The sequence below is a fragment of the Podarcis bocagei genome (genome assembly GCF_964188305.1).
Source record: "Podarcis bocagei genome assembly, chromosome: 2".
NCBI lineage: Eukaryota > Metazoa > Chordata > Lepidosauria > Squamata > Lacertidae > Podarcis > Podarcis bocagei.
Window position 1 is genome coordinate 113,982,491 of NC_138126.1, and position 22,268 is coordinate 114,004,758.

At 44.7% G+C, this 22,268-nt stretch overlaps 1 protein-coding gene and 1 long non-coding RNA gene across 5 annotated transcripts in view; one reads left to right on the plus strand and one right to left on the minus strand.

Annotated features, from left to right (window-relative positions):
• Window positions 1-22,268, plus strand: part of LOC308580258 — a 423,078-nt gene that overhangs the window by 310,798 nt on the left and 90,012 nt on the right. The window lies entirely within an intron of this gene.
• Window positions 1-22,268, minus strand: part of ANKFN1 (ankyrin repeat and fibronectin type III domain containing 1) — a 224,302-nt gene that overhangs the window by 18,544 nt on the left and 183,490 nt on the right. For all 4 annotated transcript variants that reach the window (XM_081181277.1, XM_081181278.1, XM_081181275.1 and 1 more), the window contains 4 exons: window positions 20,699-20,914; window positions 11,502-11,668; window positions 9,915-10,062; window positions 5,544-5,712 (listed from right to left, as the gene is read on the minus strand). In XM_081181277.1, the coding sequence (XP_081037403.1) occupies window positions 5,544-5,712; window positions 9,915-10,062; window positions 11,502-11,668; window positions 20,699-20,914 (700 nt within the window). The remainder of the gene's footprint in view (window positions 1-5,543; window positions 5,713-9,914; window positions 10,063-11,501; window positions 11,669-20,698; window positions 20,915-22,268) is intronic.

Consider the following 22,268-nt stretch of genomic DNA (forward strand, 5'->3'; position numbering starts at 1 on the left):
AAAAGAAAGCCCAAGAATTGAATCAGAAGGACTTCCAGCCCCTCCTTCTTGTCCATGCTGCTTTTACCAGGTGTATATTCTTTCCCATGTAGGCAATCAAATTTTCTCTTAGCACATCACTAGTCGAACAGTATCCCTGTCTTCACAGAATAATGCAAGGGTGTGTGTGTGTAATGCTAAGTTGGTTGCACAGAGGAAATAGCTGCATTTGCATGCCTCAAAAGTGACTTTTTGCATCATTTCTCCTTCCAGGCAATCAATACTGCAGTTGGATGGTTTATCAATGCTTTTGCAGGGAATGGGTTTATTTTTGCAGGAGCCATTGGCACTAGTTTTGCACTGCACGCTCATTCCCCGTGTTATCCAATTTTCACAGCATGCTGCAATGGCAGCAACGTATATAAATGACTTTTTAAAAGGTGAACATGGAGGCAAACAGGGCAATCTGTGTGGATTATTAGCCTTATTAGGCAAATGTGTAAATCACGTGAAAAGAGAAAGAGCTCAGTTGCATCAGAACTGCAGTTCTGGAAGGAGTAGCAGGGAACTTTCCCATTCCATCAGTGAAAGGATTTCTGCTTGTCTGACAGGACGTCCTCCCTCTCTCTCCCATGTACATGTCCCCAAGTCTGTCTCAGATGGTTGGGAGAACCCCTAGAAGAGATTTAAGGGGGTGCATGTGGACAGGGAGAGGCAGAGAACATTCCATTTCACAAGCAGAAATCCCTACAATGATGGAAAGTTTGTCGTAGTTGCAACCAGGGTCACCAACACGCTCTGCTTATGAACTTCAACAAGACACCTGTCTGGCCAGATCTCTAACTCAGTGTGCGCAGTACGTTAACACTGATCCCTAACCCAAGGTGGCAATGCATGGAAAAACCGATGAATGCCCTCAATAATTGTTACTAATCTTACTGCCATATTCCGAGTGAACCCACTGAAATCAATGGACTTAAATGATTTAAATCAATTAATTTCAGTGGTTCTGTTCTGAGTATGAAACCGGCTATGGCCCACAGAAATGCAATTAACTACCCTCACATTTCCTTGTTGCATTGTTTCAAAAGCCTGCCAAACCTATTTAACCAGAGATGGTGCGTAAAACCAACAAAGAGGTGCATGCTCTGGTTATCTTCTGCTTGGACTACTGCAATGTGCTCTACGTGGGACTACCTTTGAAGGTGACCCAGAAACTACAACTAATCCAGAATGTGGCAGCTAGACTGGTGACTGGGAGTGGCCGCCAAGACCACATAACACCGGTCCTGGAAGACTTACATTGGCTCCCAGTACGTTTCTGAGCACAATTCGAAGTGTTGGTGCTGACCTTTCAAGCCCTAAACGGCCTCGGCCCAGTATACCTCCACCCCCATCGCTCAGCCCAGACACTGAGGTCCAGCACTGAGGGCCTTCTGGTGGTTCCCTTACTGCGAGAAGCAAAGTTACAGGGAACCAGGCAGGGGGCCTTCTCGGTAGTGGCGCCCGCCCTGTGGAACGCCCTCCCATCAGATGTCAAGGAAATAAGCAACTACTGTACAGTGGTACCTCGGTTTAAGAACTGTCCTGTTTAAGCACATTTGGTTTATGGACTCTGCAAAACTGGAAACAGTGTCCCAGTTTGCGAACTTTATCTCGGTCTAAGAACGGAATTCAAATGGTGGAAGGGCACTGGTGGCAGGAGGCCTCATTACGGAAAGCGCACCTCGGTTTAAGAATGGTTTCGGTTTAATAACAGACTTCTGGAATGGATTGTGTTCATAAACCAAGGAACCACTATATCTGACTGTTTAAGGGAAGTTTTTAATGTTTGATGTTTTATCATGTTTTTAATCTTCTGTTGGGAGCCTCCCAGAGTGGCTGGGGAAAACCAGCCAGATGGGCGGGGTGTAAATAATATTATATGATGATGATGATGATGATGATGATGATGATGATGATGATGATGATATGGGAGTATTTGCCCCTTGGGAACCAAAGACTCTCCCAAGCCCCTTTCGGTTCTGTGAAAATCTGTGGTCCATCACTAGCATTAAAATGTTTGGAGACACAAACTTTTCATATCTCTTTCTGAACATTGCATATGGTAGGAAATCAAACCAATCTGTTTTGCAAAGAGATCACTAGCAGGATGATCTCAGCCTACAACTCGAAGGAGAATAGTCCTGACTCTTTCTGCTCCCCTCCCAAATGTCTAGCTCCTGCAGTGGTCCAGGGAACAAGCAGCATGTGGTCTGACAGCTCACACCAGACGTGTGGCACCATTAGTGAAATTGCAGCTGCCGCTGCAGCTTCTAGCCACTGTGGTTGGAAGCCAGGCTGTTAATGTTACTGTAACAAATGTTGCTTCAACATTGCCTTTTGCGGTTTTGCAATTACAGATTCAGTAGCCGCCAACTAATAGGGAGTGGAAGCCTCTAATATTCTGGAGGTGAATCACAGCCATTTTATAGGCACTGGGGAGAAATGTGCAATAAATCAGACAGAAAATGGCCTCCGCTCTAGGGCACAAGATCGGTTGCTTTTTGTTGGAAAAGTAAAATTGGGCTTTTATTGGAATTCTCCCTGCAGTACTACAAAGCCCCCACACCATAAATTCACCGCATTGAGAGACAAATGAGCAAAGTCTGCTGAATCCTCATTGTGTACGGCAAACTACTTTGCCATCTCCATTGCTGCTCTAATCTACAATCGACATTAAAAAAGTTTGTGATCTTGCCTTGCTTGATCTGTTTTTAACATGCAGACTTGGGTCCCCTTTAAGGGAACAAAAAACATGCTAGTTCTCTGTGTTACAGACCCTCCAAGTGTGCTTATATTCCAGGGATAGTTCTGGATTTACAGAAGCCAAGGAGATAAGTAACTATGCAACCTTTAGAAGACATCTGAGGGTAGCCCTGTATAGGGAAGTCAGATGGGTGGGGTATAAATAATAAAATGATGATGATGATGATGATGATGATGATGATGATGAAGGAATAAGACGTCCCTATTTTCATTGGAGAAATGTTGGAGGGTATGGTATTAAATATTGGAAAAATATGTTGAAATGTAAGGCTGAACTCATAATTTTTGAATATCTGAGGCTACCAACAGTGTTGATTCATAGTTGCTGGTCACAGAAGGCGTATGGTGATCGTGGGAGATTAGCCTGGCAAATTTGGCCTATGCATTAGTCATACCCCAAGAGCTGTGGTATGTAAGAGATGCAACCACCTTGCCCGGAAACGAGCTTTATGAATGACTCATAAAAGAGAGCTGGCAAAGAAAGAACACATTATTCTGGGAATGGCTCAATCTTCCTATAAGTTTATATCACTTAGTGTGTGTATTAGGGTTATAACAGTCTTACAACTTCATGTTCCTATAGCTTAGTTAGATAAACTATTGCCTAAAAACAAAGGAATGAACTGTCATTTCCACATTTGGGGGGAAAAGGTCACCCTGAAACCAATAAATCAATTTTTGTATATGTAACTGTATAATGTATTATGTAATAGGCACAGCCTGGACAGGAAAAATAGAGGTTGCAATTTTTGAAAAACTTGTACAATGTACATCACTTCTTATTGCTTAGAATAAATTGAGGTTGCAGTTTGTCTTTGTCTCTGCTGCAAGCACTATAGAGTTCCCACATCACTTTGATTGCGCATTCTGTGCACTGATTACTTCTTGTTATCTGGTTTATGGAGGCCTGTTGCTTCCAGTGATTCTCCAATACAACACATTAAAGCTGTCTAGGAAGTTCCAGACAGCTGTAAAAGTTCTAAACAGTTCCACAAAGTTTTTCAAAAGTGCTAATATACTTATGTAGTAATGTTACATACATGCCGATTCAAACTTTTCATTTCAGGGTGACCCTTTTTCACAACTGAGAACAATTAGTCCCTTCTGCAAGGTTTCTGAGCAAAAATTCATCCCTTTACATTATAGGAAATCCTTCTTGAAAAAGTTATAAACCTATTGTGTATGCGTGTGTTTATAGATATGGGATAGCTTAAGGGTAAAAGACCCCTGGATGGTTAAGTCCAGTCAAAGGCGACTATGGGGTGCGGTGCTCATCTTGCTTTTCAGGTTGAGGGAGCCGGCATTTGTCCACAGACAGCTTTCTGGGTCATGTGGCCAGCATTACTAAACCGCTTCTGGCGCAACAGAACACCGTGACAGAAGCCAGAGCGCACAGAAACACCGTTTACCTTCCCGCTGCAGCAGTACCGATTTATCTACTTGCACTGGCATGCTTTCGAACTGCTAGGTTGGCAGGAGCTGGGACAGAGCAATGGCAGCTCACCCCATTGCAGGGATTCAAACTGCTGACCTTGTGATCGGCAAGCCCAAGAGGCTTGGTGGTTTAAACCACAGCGCCACCCGCGTCCCTTATACCTATGGAAACATGCATGAAAGATGACTGTTACTTGTAAGGAGCGGGCATGGATGATAGGGTGATGGTGACAATTCAGTCTCAGTGGCAGAGGGGTTTAACTGCGTGCAAACAAGCAGCACTGTATAGCCACATTGCGCATCATGCGCAATGCTATCACGATATTTGCATGGTCTGTTTCATGAATATCTTGGTAGTTTGCTGCTTGAAATCTGCCCATGCTTTTCCTAGTACTGGATCTGTTGGAGAGAAGATTAAGGAAGCTTTTGTTGAACCAAATCAACCATCTGGCTCTGTATGTTTTCCCCTGACAGTGGCTGATACGGAATGCTTCCTGGCATTTCAGCAGCAAGGGCTACCAACCAGAAGACTGTGCTTGCTGGTGCACATTCCCAGACCCTTATGGTATGAGAGAAGCCACCAGCTCTCTGTGGCACTCCAGATGTTACTGGACTTCAGCTCCTGTCAGACCAAGCCATCATCATTAGGGATGATGGAAGTTGTAGCTCACCAACCTCTGGAGAGTCACACCTCTGTTCTAACAGCTGTGAGGTCTTCTTGCATCCCATGAACGGCGTGTAAAACTCGGGATTATGTGCTCTCACACTTATCCTACTGACCGTCAATACTGCTTGCACAACAGTTGTCCGATTTCAACGGGACTAAGTCTGGATCTGGCCGGATAACAATAAATAAATTCTACACCAAGCTCAGTTCCGTAATCAAATTGGTAGTGGAGAGGCAGTCGGAGATGGGTGATCCACCTTCCTCGACCATATTTTGAAATCAAAAGCCCTGCTAAGTCAGCTTTGAATCGTTTTGCTTTTGCCGAATGCCACCTGAACTGCGCATTTCAATATTCGCTATTCTTCATGCCTATAACCAAAGGGCCGTGTTGTTGCTCGATAGCTTGTGGACTGACTGGCTTCTACATTCCTGTAGTTATGACTAGAGCATGTAACCTGGTAGCTACGCTCCTTCTATTACTTGTCTGTAGTCGGAGAGAAAAAGTGTTGTTGCCAAGAAATCATCACGTGATCTATTGACTCTCCGCTGGGACGGGGGGGGGGGAGGTGAGGGGCTGGAGGGGAACAGATACAACTTTGTGATTTTATTATAAGGCGACTGGGTTAATATTTCTAGGTGAAGCAAGGTAGTATACCGAGTTCAAACATCTGAAGAGGGAGGTTAAGGAATCCTGAGTGCGGGGTGTAAGGGTTATTCTGTCCTGGGGCAGTGCAGACGTCGTCTGAGGCAGGGAGCAGGAGAAGAAAGGACACATTGTGACCCAGTTCCAACACCTCCTGTGTATACAGACGGAAGAGCTTAGCCTGCAGAGGAACACGCACAGAGAAGAAATGGGGGTGGGCGCGGGGGGGGGGAGAAAGGGGAGGCGAGAGTTACAGCATCGTACTTATATAAACAACCCCCAAAATTGTATAAAACATTAGCGCAAAGTTGCACAGCATCAAGATATAGGGGTTTTTTTGTAAAAGAGAAATGGGGGGGGGATATATACCTGTATATGTATATATACACACACGTGTTTGTGTGTCTATATATATATATATATATATATATATATATATATATATATGGGGGGAGAGAGGGAGAGAGAGAGAGAGAAAGGCCATGTGTGTGTTAATTTTGCTTCATAAAATAAAGATTTAATGCTCCAACGTTCCACATTAAAAGACACACACGTACACACAACACAACCCCTTGCCTCCCCCCAGAAAATAACATTTATGTTTCTTATTAGCCAGAAAACGATCACACTCCATGAGCTTTTCAAGATTATGATTGTATAATTATGTGAAAACATGAAAATGAATTCAATTAAAAACCTTTAACATTCAATTTAGGAGCTGGTTAGCAAAACTATGCAGATCTCCCCCCCTCCCTTTTTTCTTTTTTCTTTTTGGCTGGCTTCCTCCCTTCCCCTCCCCATTTTCTCCCTGCAGCCTGTCACCAAATGGGGCAATGAAAAAGATTTAACAAGCCGCACTGAGAAAAATGAAAATGAAATAAGTATCAAACAGCAAGGGGCATATGTTTGATTAAAATCGACTTTGATGCTAAATGGAGGCGTCAAATCAGCTAGGACCATTATCTAAGCTTGTCGTCTCTCCCCCATTTCAGGATATCAGTCCTTTGGGTAGGGGTGTGTATGTGTGTCAGGCTCACCAACTCTATTTTGCTGAGGTCTCTACAGCCCCTCAAATGTCCACTGGGACAAGGCTCAGCCCCACAATCTTGAGGGAGCAGAAGAGGCCTGGCGGGAAGTCACCTCAGGCTGCATGACCATCTCCTAGTGCTGTGAAACCTGGAAGGAAGTTGTTCTGGGGCAGCAGTGCACTGGGAGATATTGTGTGGACCAGCATGCACTGGTGTACGAATTTTGCATTTTTTGAGACTATGGCCATCTTTGGCCAACAAACACTCCGATTTGGAAGCTATGGTAGAAGATCGAGATTTTTATTCTTCTATTCTATTCTATTCTATTCTATTCTATTCTATTCTATTCTAATAAATTAAGTTATGTGAATCAGCACTACAAGAAAGAAGTGTGGTAGTAACTTACATGGTCTGTGTTTCCTAAATCAGCTTCAGCTCAGGGGAATGGATTTTAGGTGATATAGCTACCAATAAACCATGCTTGGATGATCACATCTCAGTTTATTAAGCAGAGATATGCCTGAGCTTTTTTTGCCTGCGAATGTGGCTCCTTTGTTCTTCCTGTTGCTACAAGCTGCAATAAAATGGGGGAAGCCTCTAATTAACCATAGTTTCTCATTCCATCCAAACCAAGAAGCTATGGTTATGGCTTCAGAACAAGTCAAGCTATTGAACCAATGTTTTAAGTTGGTTCGTTTAATATCCTGGCTTGTTCTGAACCTGGTAACCACAGTTTCCCAAGTTTGAACAGAACAGGAAACTATGGTTTAATTGGAAGCTTCCTGGTTAAATTGTGGCCTTGAGCACCAACAAATATGATTGTTGGGAGTATGTATGTGTGTGTGTTTGTATATTTATGTATATATGTATATATGTATATATGTGTGTGTGTGTGTGTGTGTGTGTGTGTGTGTGTGTATTCATCCAAGGCTGTCTCACTTTTTTATTTCTTTTAATTTATTTTAAAGAAGACTAACAATATATTCAAAGAAAGAAATTGGATTGTTGAATTGTTGGAATACATTTTATCCAGAAAAATCTTAGCATGCTTGAACTAAATCCTGGCCCACTCCTTTTGGATCAAGGATTGATCCATATAGCCTACAAAACATGGCAGAACATGGTAGCATTCTATTACTGTGTTTTATTTATTTTTAAATTTCAACGATACCTAGTTCCAGCCCACCAACAGGCCTTCATGGTGGCATACAAACTTAAAACTACAACACAAAAGGATAAAACACAAAGAGAAACATCTGCAACAACATTAAAAATCAAGAAATAACAGCTGCCAATTATAAAACAATAGGCCATCATCTGCCCACATAGAAACTTTTTTGGAAAAGGTCTGTATTCAAGCTTTTTTTGGGGAAGGAAGTGCCCAGGAAAGTCCAGCAGCTCTGAAGAAACTATCAAGAATGTGTCTTCGCAGGATTTAGCTATGTGAGCTTGCTATGTGGGTAAGTACAGGCAAACAAGGGCTTTTGATTTACTGGAAAAACTATGATGGGCATAAAAAAGGTGACACCAGTCATGCTGGGTTTAAGTCAGAGAGCCTGGTAAGCAGCATACTGACATTACACATTTTGACATTCACATGTATGCATTTAAAGGTAAAGGAGCCCTGGATGGTTAAGTCCAGTCAAATTTGACTATGGGGTGTGGCACTCATCTCCGCTTTCAGGCCAAGGGACCCGGTGTTTGTCCACAGAAAGCTTTTCCGGGTCATGTGGCCAGCATGACTAAACCGCTTCTGGTGCAATGGAACACCATTTACCTTCCCGCCGCAGTGGTACCTATTTATCTACTTGTGTTGGCATGCTTTCGAACTGCTAGGTTGGCAGGAGCTGGGACAAAGCAATGGGAGCTCACCCCGTTGCATGGATTTGAACTGCCAACCTTATGACCGGCAAGCCCAAGAGGCTCGGTGGTTTAGACCACAGCACCACTCGCGTCCTGCCCTGTATGCATGTAGATCTGATCAGTGCATGGAGGTCAGGAGTGGTGCCAGCAGAGGCAAACAATGGATTTTACAGTGGTACCTCGGGTTACAGACGCTTCAGGTTACAGAAGCTTCAGGTTACAGACTCTGCTAATGCAGAAATAGTACCTCGCGTTAAGAACTTTGCTTCAGGATGAGAACAGAAATCGTGTGGTGGCGGCATGGCAGCAGCGGGAGGCCCCATTAGCTAAAGTGGTACCTCAGGTTAAGAACAGTTCCAGGTTAAGAACGGACCTCCAGAACAAATTAAGTTCTTAACCGGAGGTACCACTGTATTGATTTACTGAGAACTGCTTTGGGATTTATTTATTTTTAATGGAAAATGGCAGGAGACAATTTAACTAAAATTAGATGAAATTCCTCCACTGATTAACCACACATCTTGTGTCATCTGCAAAGGGTTCATCAGGCCTCCATTGATACTTAAACGACTTTCTCATAATTCTTTTCTATGATAAAAATGGGTGGATGTCACTAGACTGAAAATGTTCCCGATTCAGGAGACTGTGACTTGTACCACTGAAGATGACTGCATCAGGATGCTTGCAGGTTGCTCTCGTGGGCTGAATAGGGGGATGTGGTGAGAGAATCATATCATAGCTAGATTTTACAACCAAATCTTTCTTGCTGCATGCAAGCACCGAGCACAGCACTGCAAAGGTCCACAGAATTACCTGTTAGCATTGGCTCAGTGAAATGCTCCTCCACACTTAAGACTTTGGGACTTGGGTGCACAAAGAAGCAGTCGCACCATTGCATCACCTGTCCTTACAGTCAAACTACATTCCACACACTTTCAGGGGTGTACAAGACCCAGTTGTAACAGGACTTTGCCTCCTTATGGCAGGCCATTTCATTTACATGGTGCTGATTATTGTCCTGCCTGGTAGTGATGTACCGTGTCAGGGTTCTGCTGTGGATTCAGAGCCCACTGCAACTCCGAGCATCCTTTTTTGAAAACATGGCGATGGCAACGCAGCCATGATGTCTGTAATGGACCCAGAATTGGCCTCCACAGTCACTTACGGACTCACTGTTAAACTGTGTTTATGGAAGACAATCTTACTTGGCTACGAGTGATCGAAGAAGAAGAAGAAGAAGAAGAAGAAGAAGAAGAAGAAGAAGAAGGGAACCCTCATCCATTCAGCCTCTTGTGAGCTAAATGAAACCCACCCTTCCCATATAGGCCACACACTGCAGGCAAACAAACATGACCTTCAACCAGCCCTGGATTGTATGGTTCTGAAACAAAATGGCAATGATAAGCAAGAATATATTTACAATTCAAGGTGTGAGGAAGAGTGTGTTCAAATTCATCCACAAATCGAAAGTGTCACAAACAATGCATCGTACCTGCCGTAGAGGAAGACTGATCTGTTTCAGGAGAGCTTTCACTGCCATCTGGAGCTCCACGAACAGTTGAGTTGGACACTCTGCGGAATGATCCATATTTTCCATAGATTCCGAGCCAGAAAGACTTTGGATCCATTCCCACTCCTCTCTGTATACGGAGTGAAGTTTAAAATTAGAAATACAACAAAAGTTCACTGCACAAGGAAGAATTTACTGTACGTATGTTTGGGCTCTGTTGAAGTTTTCGTTCTCAGATAGTAAAAAGATTTCTAAACTTATAACAGGCCCTATTGCTTGTGGTTAAAAAAAGGGCCAACTTTCTGATTTCATTCTCGTTGAGTGCGCATATCAAGCCGGAGACTTCTTTACCAAGGTCTTAATAATAATAATAAAAAAGCCTTTGAAACATTTCAGCTTTCTTTGACAAGAGGGCTGTTCCATGTTTCTATAATCTTTTCGCACACACGCCTTGGGCTAAGGTGGCATTTTTCCAGGGGTCTCCGTTTTCTCATCAGGCGTTTGATTTCTAGCACTGAACATAGCCAGTGAAAACTGCCTGGATTTTGGTAGGCACATTTCATGCCCAGGCCCCCTCCTTATGCATGGGCAAGGAGGCAGCCTTGCCTGTGATTGTATGGAGAGAAGGCAGGTTGAGGTACACATCTGGTCATTTTCCATGAAGAGTTTGGATTTGATACCCCGCTTTATCACTACCCAAAGGAGTCTCAAAGCGGCTAACATTCTCCTTTCCCTTCCTCCCCCACAACAAACACTCTGTGAGGTGAGTGGGGCTGAGAGACTTCAGAGAAGTGTGACTAGCCCAAGGTCACCCAGCAGCTGCATGTGGAGGAGCGGAGTCGCGAACCCGGTTCACCAGATTATAAGACTACCGCTCTTAACCACTACACCACACTGGCTTTCCATGTTTCTGAGCCTGCACTTATTGATGGGCGAGTGGGAAGGAGGCATGCCAAAGTCGTGGGTGAGCTCAGCATCTTCCTTCCAGACCCATTTGTGGCTTTGCTTACCACCCCGCCCCCTCTGATCACAGTGAAGGACTATCCAGTCATTGGGTGAGACCAGTTGAACAAAATAACACAACACGATGGCCAATAACAATGGCACTAAACACTATTGATAGACTAATACAAACGATCAGAAATTGCAGCCAAAGTCTCTAAATCTTCTTCACCAGTCGCAGTGGAATAATTCAAAAGTTTGAGATATACATAATCTGTCACCAAATATTGCCGGAACAGACTTTCCGGATAACCAATCTGTTTCGTTCAATGCTTCCTCGGTCAATCTTGATCAATTCTTCATCAGCCAGACTTGTAAGAATTAATATGATAAGGATGCAGTTCAATTTCTTAACAAGCATATTCTGATCCAGAGCATATTTTCTACAGTGTTTATATTTACTTACGTGTAAGATTGGCTTGTTAAGAAGTTGAACTGCATCCTTCTCATGTTAATTCTTACAAGCATTGAACGAAACAGATCGGCAAGTCCTAGGCGCTGAGGTTTTACCCACAGCGCCACCCGCGTCCCAAACACTAGGTAGGGTGGAAATATTCTTTCACTTACCTGGACACATTGCTGTTGTCTCGGATTTTAACATGGCAAAGAATGTTGGGCAGCTTTTGCAGCACCAGGACTTTTATCTGGTCCACGGAGCTGCAGAGTTTCAGGTAGCCTAAATAGAGGCCAGGAGCCAGGCGCTGTTGGCTCCTCCTGTGATAGGAAAGAGTGTCCTGTTGGAGAAGAAGAAGACAGAGAGAGAGGAAGAGACCCTCCTTCAGCATTGGCCTAGATAAACTTTTTGGAATTGCTCCCCTAGAAAAGGATTTTTTAATAATAATATTTTATTTGTTTTTCCCCATATAGAAAGTTACATTTGTTACTCAGCAATTATATTCCAATTCAACGAAACTAGTGGCATCCCACTCACCCAGCATCCATGTTTATAACCCAAATCACATACAATTGCCTTTTAAGGTCCCGTCTTACCCCATTTCATCCCCACTAAAATGTTTCATAATATATTCTGCTGTTTTCTTACATTTTGAACCCCGCTGTGGTCTTTGCATATGGGAAATAGCTTTTCATATAGAAATTCATATAAGAGATTCTAAATTCGTATCTTTTATCAGTGCTGTCAATTTTGTCATTTTCCATAGAAAAGGGGTTAAAAAAACAGGTGATGATATTGCAGGAAGAGTGTGTATGTGTATAGTGGTACCTCGGTTTTCGAATGTAATCCGTTCTGGAATACCATTCGGGTTCTGAAGTGTTTGAAAACCGAAAACTCAAAACCAGCAGCTAGGCCTCAGGGTATTGCATTCAGCAGAAGCCGTGTGGCATGTTCGACTTCCGAGGCGTGTTCAAAAACGGAAGCATTTACTTCCGGGTTTATGGCGTTCGAAAACCGAAAAGTATGTCAACGGAGACTTCGAAAACCAAGGTACCACTGTATTTGGATATATATATATATATATATATATATATATATATATATATATATATATATTTATCCCTGCCGCTTGGGTTCCACTTTCCCTCCAGTCACTGACTTTGGTACTGCAGCTACAGATATACACTTTTTGCTTTTGTTTCTGAAAGATCCATTGAAGTAAGTTCTCAAAATTAAGCGTGGAAAGGCTTGTGTATTTAAAAGTAATTCTTGGTGGAACTGCTATTGACAGTATTAGAGGAAAAATAACATGTGGAGGAGAGAGGCCTCCATGTGTTCAAGGGTGTGTGGAGATCAGGGGCGGGGCCAACAAATTGCAATCCCAAGCCCTATAAATCTGTTGATTTGTAGACTAATGTTTGAGTGTCCTCTGCACACAGGTGTCCATCTTGCACCGATTTTTTTTTTTTTGGGGGGGGGAGCCACAGCTGATGCAGCAGAAGGAATCTGCCGGCGCATTCACAATGGCTTCTTGTCAGCCTTGAGCCATGTGTTTAGAACTGGAAATGATCCTAGACCTGTTGAGTTAAGTGCCTAGCTCTAAATGAATGAGAAAAGCATTCTAATTAATACATGGAAGATCCAGCACTAATTAGTCTCCCACCCCACCGCTTCAGCGTTAGGATGGAAGCCAGTTACAGACAATCCCACAGTAGTGTCCAATTAGCTCAGCTGCCAGGTACAGAAACTCATGGCTAACAGTGTCTTTTTCATCCTTGCTAATGTTCTCTGTTCTCCTCAAGTGTATAAACTAGTCCCTCGATATTTGCTAAGGTTGACAGGAGGGGGCCAACAGGAGAAAACTGGAAATGCCACCAAAATTTGCTTTAAGCACAATTTCGGAGGTGAATTTGGAGGGCCCTGCTGAGGTTAACTATCTGAAGGAACTTAGGGAAGCGGACTTTTACTTTCTTGGGCTCCATGATCACTGCAAATGGTGACAGCAGTCACAAAATTAAAAGATGCCTGCTTTTTGGGAGAAAAGCAATGACAAACCTAGACAGCATCTTAAAAAGCAGAGACATCACCTTGCCAACAAAGGTCCGTATAATTAAAGCTATGGTTTTCCCAGTAGTGATGTATGGAAGTGAGAGCTGGACCATAAAGAAGGCTGATCGCCGAAGAATTGATGCTTTTGAATTATGGTGCTGGAGGAGACGCTTGAGAGTCCCATGGACTGCAAGAAGATCAAACCTATCCATTCTGAAGGAAATCAGCCCTGAGTGCTCACTGGAAGGACACATCCTGAAGCTGAGGCTCCAATACTTTGGCCACCTCATGAGAAGAGAAGACTCCCTGGAAAAGACCCTGATGTTGGGAAAAATGGAGGGCACAAGGAGAAGGGGACGACAGAGGACGAGATGGTTGGACAGTGTCTCGAAGCTACCAACATGAGTTTGACCAAACTGCGGGAGGCAGTGGAAGACAGGAGTGCCTGGCGTGCCCTAGTCCATGGGGTCATGAAGAGTTGGACACGACTAAACGACTAAACGACAACAACATCTCTTAAAGAGAAGTCCTAGCAAAGGAAGAATGGATACAAAAACTTATAGAGTATGCAGAAATGGCGAAACTTACCGGAAGAATAAGAAATCAAGATAACAAGCTTTTTATGAAAGAATGAAAATGGTTTATTGAATATTTACAAATAAATTGTAAATAGATAAAAACATTAGCACGATTATTGGAATAACCTGTGGTATCATAAGAGTATATATTTACAGTAGACAATTGCCATATTTTTCGCTCCAAAGATGCACCTGACTATAAGACTCACCTAGTTTTTAGAGGAGGAAAGGGAGAAAGCCCTGTATTTTTGAGGATCAGCTCAAAGTTGTTGAGCTTACTTTGCAAAGGGGAAAAAAATCCTGTTTTTATGGGGTTCAACTCACAGTTCTGCAGCTTCTTTAGGAAAGGAAAGGGAGCCGTTTCTACCAGTTTCCAGACAGATAATCTAATCCGCCAGTCACGTGTCGCTGGGGAAACAAACAGCCTCCGTCTGCAGAACATTCAACAATGGAGGCCGGGGCCGGAAAGGGAGCCAGCGATCGACCACACATTCGCTCCATAAGACGCACAGACATTTCCCCTTACTTTTTAGGAGGAAAAAGTGCATCTTATGGAGTGAAAAATACGGTAAATAAGTTAAATGAATTTGGATATGCATAAGATATTTTTTAAAAATAAATTTAATGAACCGCAGAAAGCGGGGGAAGGAAGTCAAATTTTGAAAAGTTAAATTGATTGTAAAACTAATGAAATGTATGAACTCGAAAAGTACAAATTAAAACTTAAAAAAGAAAGAAAGTAGTTCTTCGCACAGTGCATAGCTAAACTATGGACGTTGCTCCCACAGGAGGGAGGCTGGACTGGGCAACCCTCAGAGTCCCTTTCAAATCTACAATTCCATGAAAGAGGTAGTGGCGGCCACCAGCCTTTCTGGCTTTATAGGCAGATTAGACAAATTCACGGAGGAAAAATTACTCCCAGCCACGATGGCTGTGTTCTACCTCCACTGCCAGAGACGTTATGCCTATACTACTTGCTGAATTCGCAGGTCGACAGAGTGCTGTTGCGCTCAAGTCTTGCTTGTGGGCTTCCTGCAACCATCCGGGCAGTGCCTGTGGGAACAGAATGCTGGACCACATCAGCCTTGGGACTAGGTGGGCCTTTGGCCTGATCAGGAAGGGATCTTATATGCTTATGCCGTTCTCACTGTTAACTTTAGCATTTGAGCCTGGATAGCTCAGCTGGTTAGAGCGTGGTGCTGATAATGCCAAGGTTGCAGGTTTGATCCCCGTTAGGGGCAGCTGCATATTCCTGCATTGCAGGGGGACCCTCCAACTCTAGAATTCCATGATTCTATGTAGACTAAACGGAACTTTTTTGAGAGCCCATGACCTTGTGCGCAGCTGCTCTATGTGGTGGTCTACCAAATCTATGCACAGCAACATCTCTCTATAATGATGATGATGATGATGATGATGATGATGTATTATTTATACCCCACCCATCTGGCTGGGCTTCCCCAGCCACTCTGGGCGGCTTCCAAAAAAATATTAAAATACTGTAATACATCAAACATTAAAAGCTTCCCTAAACAGGGCTGCCTTCAGATGTCTTCTAAAAGTCTGGTAGTTGTTGTTCTCTTTGACATCTGGTGGGAGGGCGTTCCACAGGGAGGGTGCCACTACCGAGAAGGCCCTCTGCCTGGTTCCCTGTAACTTGGCTTCTCGCAGTGAGGGAACTGCCAGAAGGCCCTCGGTGCTGGACCTCAGTGTCTGGGCAGAACGATGGGGGTGGAGACGCTCCTTTAGGTATACTGGATCGAGGCCGTTTAGGGCTTTAAAGGTCACTAAAGAGTACTATAATGACTCCACCTACCCAGGCTACCCATTGGCTCTCCTCTGCAGGAAGGGTTGTCTAGAAAGGCTTTCAGCTCAGGGTGGGATCTTGCTCGGCCAATAATAGCCTTTACTGGCTCTTTACCAAATGTCTGATGTTGACTTCGCTCTGGTGTCAAGATGACCCTAGCAACATTTCCCAGGGGGACAGGGCAATTCTCCACACGCCCGAGTTGCCAGCAGATGTTTGCCTCAAACAATATAAAGAAGCGATCTTTTTGAAAGTCTCACTGAAAGTTTGCACAATTTCTTAGGGGCTTCTCGTACATATTTATGGAGTTTATGACTACAAACCGATTGGCATCTCAATATTGGCAAGGTTCGGCTCAAGTTAGGCTTGAAGTAAAATGCTTTGTGAGCCCACATAGCCAAAGGTCGGGTCTAGAAAATGTTGCTGACATTTCAGCACCTGAAAAGCAGAAGCATCATCCCTCTAATTCAGGGTTTCCCAAATCTGGGTCCCCAGCTGACTTTGGACTACAACTGCTGCCATCCCTGACCACTGGTCCTGCTATCTAGGGATGATGGGAACTGAAGTCCAAAGTCAGCTGGAGACCCAAGTTTGGGAAACCCTGCTCTAGTCGGTGGCTCTAAAAGCTGGCAGTGAGCAATGCCCTGTTTTTAAGACTATTTCCCTTTCAAAATCAAGCTTTGACCATTTGAGATGCCTTCCTGGATCTCCTGCCCTGTGTATCTTTTTCTATCCTTTCTTCTTCGTTGAGAATTAAAATATTATTTGCACCCCAAACTTCACTCAAATAACCTAAATTCTTTCACAAAGACCTTCATCATGATAAGAGCAGATGAAATAATTGCCTAGGTGTACCGACAGAAAAAGGGCAACATACACTTCAAACGTCAGAAGCAGGAGATGGGCAGGTGCAACACTGGTATGTGGTGAACAAACTGCCCCCTTCCCCCATGCTTGGGTACCAGGTGGCAGCCAAGTTACTGTATGGGCTTTTGATGCCACCCAGTGGCAGTGGCTTACAAGTGTCAACGGTGAGCTACAACTGCAGTCCATCGAAAGTTAAAACATTCTGGAATAACATGCATGCAGATTGAGCAATGGGCATCTAGGTAACTGGCCAACTGCCACTTTTGGATGGGGTTATACTCATGAAAGAGCAGGCTTGTTGTCCGGGGGTACCCCTGTGGCTAAGGCTGAAGAAGAAGAAGAAGAAGAAGAAGAAGAAGAAGAAGAAGAAGAAGAAGAAGAAGAGGAGGAGGAGTTTGGATTTGATATCCCGCTTTATCACTACCCTAAGGAGTCTCAAGGCAGCTAACATTCTCCTTTCCCTTCCTCCCCCACAACAAATACTCTGTGAGGTGAGTGGGGCTGAGAGACTTCAGAGAGGTGTGACTAGCCCAAGGTCACCCAGCAGCTGCATGTGGAGGAGCAGGGAATCGAACCCAGTTCACCAGATTACGAGTCTACCGCTCTTAACCACCACACCACACTAGCTCCACTTTGGCCAGCTTCGGTTGGTAAGACAGGTTCATCGGTTTCTGGATCAGGATAGCCTAAACCAGGCTTCCTCAACCTCAGTCCTCCAGATGTTTTGGCCTACAACTCCCATGATCCCTAGCTAGCAGGACCAGTGGTCAGGGATGATGGTATCTGTAGTCTCAAAACATCTGGAGAGCCGAGGTTGAGGAAACCTGGACTAAACCCTGTCATCCATGTGCTGGTGACCTCCGGATTGGATTACTGCAATGTACTCTAGGTGGGGCTGTCCTTGAGGCTGACCTGGAAACTGCAGCTAGGGCAAAATGTGGCAGCTCAGTTGCCCACTAGGGAGGGGTATCTCAATGGAGTTATGCTGCTGCCGAAGCAACAGCACTGGCTACCAATTAGGTGCCAGGCTGAATTCAAGGTTGGGTTCAGTAAACCTGAAAGATAGCTTCATTTCCTACATATCCAACTGGTCACTGTGTTCTGCACGGCAGGGCATCCTGCATATGCCATCGTACCAGGAGGTCTGTTCCACGTGGTATAAAAATTGGGCCTATAGTGTGTTGGCACCTGCTGCTTAGAACTCTCTCCAATGCACATTGGGCAAGCGGCTTCTCTATGGGCTTTTTTGGCACCTGCCAAAGAGGTTAAACTTTCAACTAGCTTCCTAAAAGCTTTACCCCAGGGTGGTATCTGTCCTGGATCTGAATTGATTTCATGCATGCGTTGTTGTTTTAAACTGCTTTTATATTCAGAGTTGTTGTATTTAGAAAAGTATTTTTACATGCCATTGTTTGCTACTGTTTATATATATATATATGTTGCAAATAAACACATCGTCGAAACCTTTTGCAAATGCCACTTTGCAAAAAAAAAACTGCAGCGCAAGCTCGCACTGGTCTGCCGCTGCTATTCTCAAGGGCCCAGTTTGCCAATCCCCTAGAAGCTGTGGTTAAGAGTCCTCAGCCCTATGGAGAAAGTATCCAATAAGCAGATCACTGATTACTGCTCCTTTTTGTACTTGGAAATAAAAAGGTAAAGGGACCCCTGACCATTAGGTCCAGTTGCGGCGGGGTTGCGGCGCTCATCTCGCTTTATTGGCCGAGGGAGCCGGCGTACAGCTTCTGGGTCGTGTGGCCAGCATAACTAAGCCACTTCTCGTGAACCAGAGCAGCACACAGAAACGCCGTTTACCTTCCCACTGGAGAGGTACCTATTTATTTACTTGCACTTTGACATGCTTTCGAAATGCTAGGTTGGCAGGTGCAGGGACCGAGAAATAGGAGCTCACCCCATCGCGGGGATTCGAACCACCGACCATCTGATCGGCAAGTCCTAGGCTCTGTGGTTTAACCCACAGCGCCACCCGCGTCCCTGTACTTGGAAATACAATGCTGTTAAAACTCCTGAAGGCAATTGGTCCACATCAGACTGATATCAGGGAAAGTCCTGGGCGCATCAGCCCAACTGGCTGCAAAACTTTGCTGTCGGAACAAAACCAGCCATCTAACATGAGCCACTTTCCATTCTCGCAACACAAGTATCTTTATGATCAGAAAGAGCTCGCCAAGAGGGCTGGCACCACCCATTGGCATGTACTGTACTTAACTAGAGCCCATAAAGCAAAAGAAAGAAAGCATTAGGCACGCAATAGATAGGGATTAAACCACAGAGCCTAGGACTTGCCGATCAGAAGGTCGGCAGTTTGAATCCCCCCAACAGGGTGAGCTCTGGTCCTTATATAAAAATTTAGTCTGTTCTCCTCACCCTGCTTTTTCATACGTGTAATGCATTTTTAATACCACAAGCCTAGCATAGATCCAGTGTGCCTATTCTTGTTCTCACATCTCTTTTAAATTAGGCAAAGCCCCCAATGGGGAGAGCGGCAATGTGGTTTATTATGAGCTGCTGATTTTCAGTGCTTAATTCCGATTGCTCCAGCTGGCTTCTCCGGAGCCATTATGGAGTTAAATGGGTCGGCGAGATAAATGCTCGCAATAGCTAATATAGGAGGGAGGCACAAGCAGGGCTTCGTTGAAGCCAGGGAGTTGGCTCTGCTTTCTTGTGCCAGGGCTGCCTGTGAGGTTTTCCTGCACTCCCAGCTTGGCATTTCAGGCTCTACCAAGCTATATGAAAAGAAAGGGCCATGGGATAATATGCCAGGACACAGTTTATTGGCTGGATGTCTTTTGGTCCTGATTGTTGAAGTGCCACAGCCACCCTGCTTCTTGTTGAACATTTTCTGGCATCCAGGTTCTGTTATTTTTGCCTGGCTCTCTTGCAAGCAACATCTTGCTGAGCATCTGCCAGATTTTTCTCCTCCTCTGTTGCTGCATTTGTCCCCATCTTTCTGCTTTTGCCCAGAATTCTTAACTCTGCTTCTTTGCCTAGCGTTCCTGGGTGGGTGTCGATTCTGCAAAGACTTTCGAATGACTTGGGCTATCCTGACCAAACAGTAGTTGAACTTTGGCCCCTTTGCAATTGGCTGGACACTAAGGTAAAGGTAAAGGGACCCCTGACCATTAGGTCCAGTCGTGACCAACTCTGGGGTTGCGGCGCTCATCTCGCTTTATTGGCCAAGGGAGCCGGTGTACAGATTCCGGGTCATGTGGCCAGCATGACTAAGCCGCTTCTGGCGAACCAGAGCAGCGCACGGAAACGTCATTTACCTTCCTGCTGGAGTGGTACCTATTTATCTACTTGCACTTTGATGTGCTTTCGAACTGCTAGGTTGGCAGGAGCTGGGACCGAGCAACGGGAACTCACCCCGTTGCGGGGATTCGAACCGCCGACCTTCTGATCGGCAAGTCCTAGGCTCTGTGGTTTAACCCACAGTGCCACCCTGGACACTAAGTTGCAATTGACTGGACACTAAGTTCAACCAAATTAAATCTCGATCTGGTGTGTGCGTCTGGGGCTGAGCCTAGCCAGTACAGTACTGATATAACATTGGCCATAGTCCCACCTGTGATATGGGCTGTGACCCACAGTGGTTGCTCTTTTCGAAAAAGAGAAAATTGGCTGCCCATGCCCCAAAGACAGATTTCCACTGAACAGCTCAGTCGGTGAGAGCAGGCTTCCTCCAACTCAGCCCTCCAGATGTTTTTGGCCTACAACTCCCATGATCCCTAGCTAGCAGGACCAGTGGTCAGGGATGATGGGAATTGTAGTCTCAAAACATCTGGAGGGCCGAGGTTGAGGAAGCCTGGGTTAGAGCATGGTGTTGATAGCCACCAAGGTCGCAGGCTTGATCCCCATATAGGACAGCTACACATTCCTGCACTGCAGGGGGTTGGACTAGATGACCCTTGGGGTCCCTTCCAATTCTACCATTCTATGATTCTGTAGTGAGCTGCATTTGAGTTGCTGGGTCCCCAATTGACAGGGTCCTTCCCCCCCCCCCCGAAGGAAAGCTTGGTTAGTTGAAAAGTTTAACATAGCAAAAAGATACCTGGATCGTGATGAGCAAGATGTCCAATGCAACTGGCTCTTCCGGTGTTGAAAGGGATTTTCTCTGGCTTTGTAGTTTGGATATCTGCATCCACTTGCCATTAAAAAAGGAATAGAGAGTCTCCACTTCTCTTATTGTAACTATGATGATATTGCCATGCCGGTCCTTGATTGGTTCATAGTAGACTCGGCCCAAGTTGTGTGTACCAAGCAGATTCTTCATGCAGCAGGTGGGAGAGATGGGAAATGAAATACAACAAAAAGCATCATTATTGGCTTATTTTCACAAATACTGGTATATATACACCGTCAATGATCTGGGGACCTGAGTGAAGTGCTACCAGAACAGCTGGCCAATGCAAGAGGAAGAGACAGCATAACAGCTGGGCCTTTAAAATATCCACGACATCAGCTTTACACCTTCCCCACTTTTGCAAGATGGTAAAATTCCAAACATGAGCAGCTGACTATATCCCTCCTGCTGAGTCTGCAGATGTGCTGCAATGACAGAACCACTGTGCCTGGTATCTCAGTTTTCGAACGTCTCGGAAGTCAAACATTTTGGTTTTTGAACGCCAAAAACCCGAAAGTAACTGCTTCTGTTTTAGAACGCTTTTTGGAAGTCGAACATGCCATGCGGCTTTTGTATTGAGTTTTCCATAAGTAAATGCTTCCGGAAGTAAATGAACTGGTTTTCAAACATTTCGGAAAAGTCTTCTGGGATGGATTACGTTTGAAAACCAAGGTACTGCTGTATATCTTGTCCAGTAATTATGTAACTGCAGTTCAAATGCAGTCCTACCTTGGTACTCAAATGGCTTGGCTCCTGAGCAAATCGCCACAAACCCGGAAAAGAGTGTTCCAGTTTGCAAACGTTCTTTGGAAGCCGAGCGTCCGACGCGGCTTACACGGCTTCTGATTGAGTGCAGGAAGCTCCTGCAGCCAATCGGAAGCTGTGCCTTGTTTGTCGAACATTTTCGGAAGTCAAACAGACTTCCGGAACAGATTCTGTTCGACAGCCAAGGTATGTCTGTATACCCATATCAATCTATACATACATACACACATATATAGGGCAGAAGACATTGTAAAGACGAAGGGTGACATATGTGCCATGACCCTATAGCAAGTATGGCCGTTGGTCCATCTAGACCAGCATTTCCTGCTCTGACTGGCAGCAACAGCTTTCCGGGATTTATGGTATTCCCTTCTGCTGGGGTTTGAGCATGGATCTGTCTGCACACCGAACATGCGCTCTGCCGCTGAGCCACTGAGCCGAAAGTGAGGCAAACGTTCCATTCTGCTGCATTGTTGCCAGTTAATTGACAAACACGGATGGAAAAGAGAGAGAGAAAGAAAGAAAAGCAGTCTGGCATAGGCCGTAAATCACATCGCACCGAAACCAATGGCAAAGCTCCCATTGAGTTTTAATGGAAATGGACCACATCCACTGCCTTAGATCTCTTCTCACAGATGGTAATGGGAGTTTTCACACTTACTTCAAAGGAAGGAGAATTAATCCAAGATGGAGATCCGTTTGAAACTCTCTCCGTGTATCCCTCAGTGCAGCT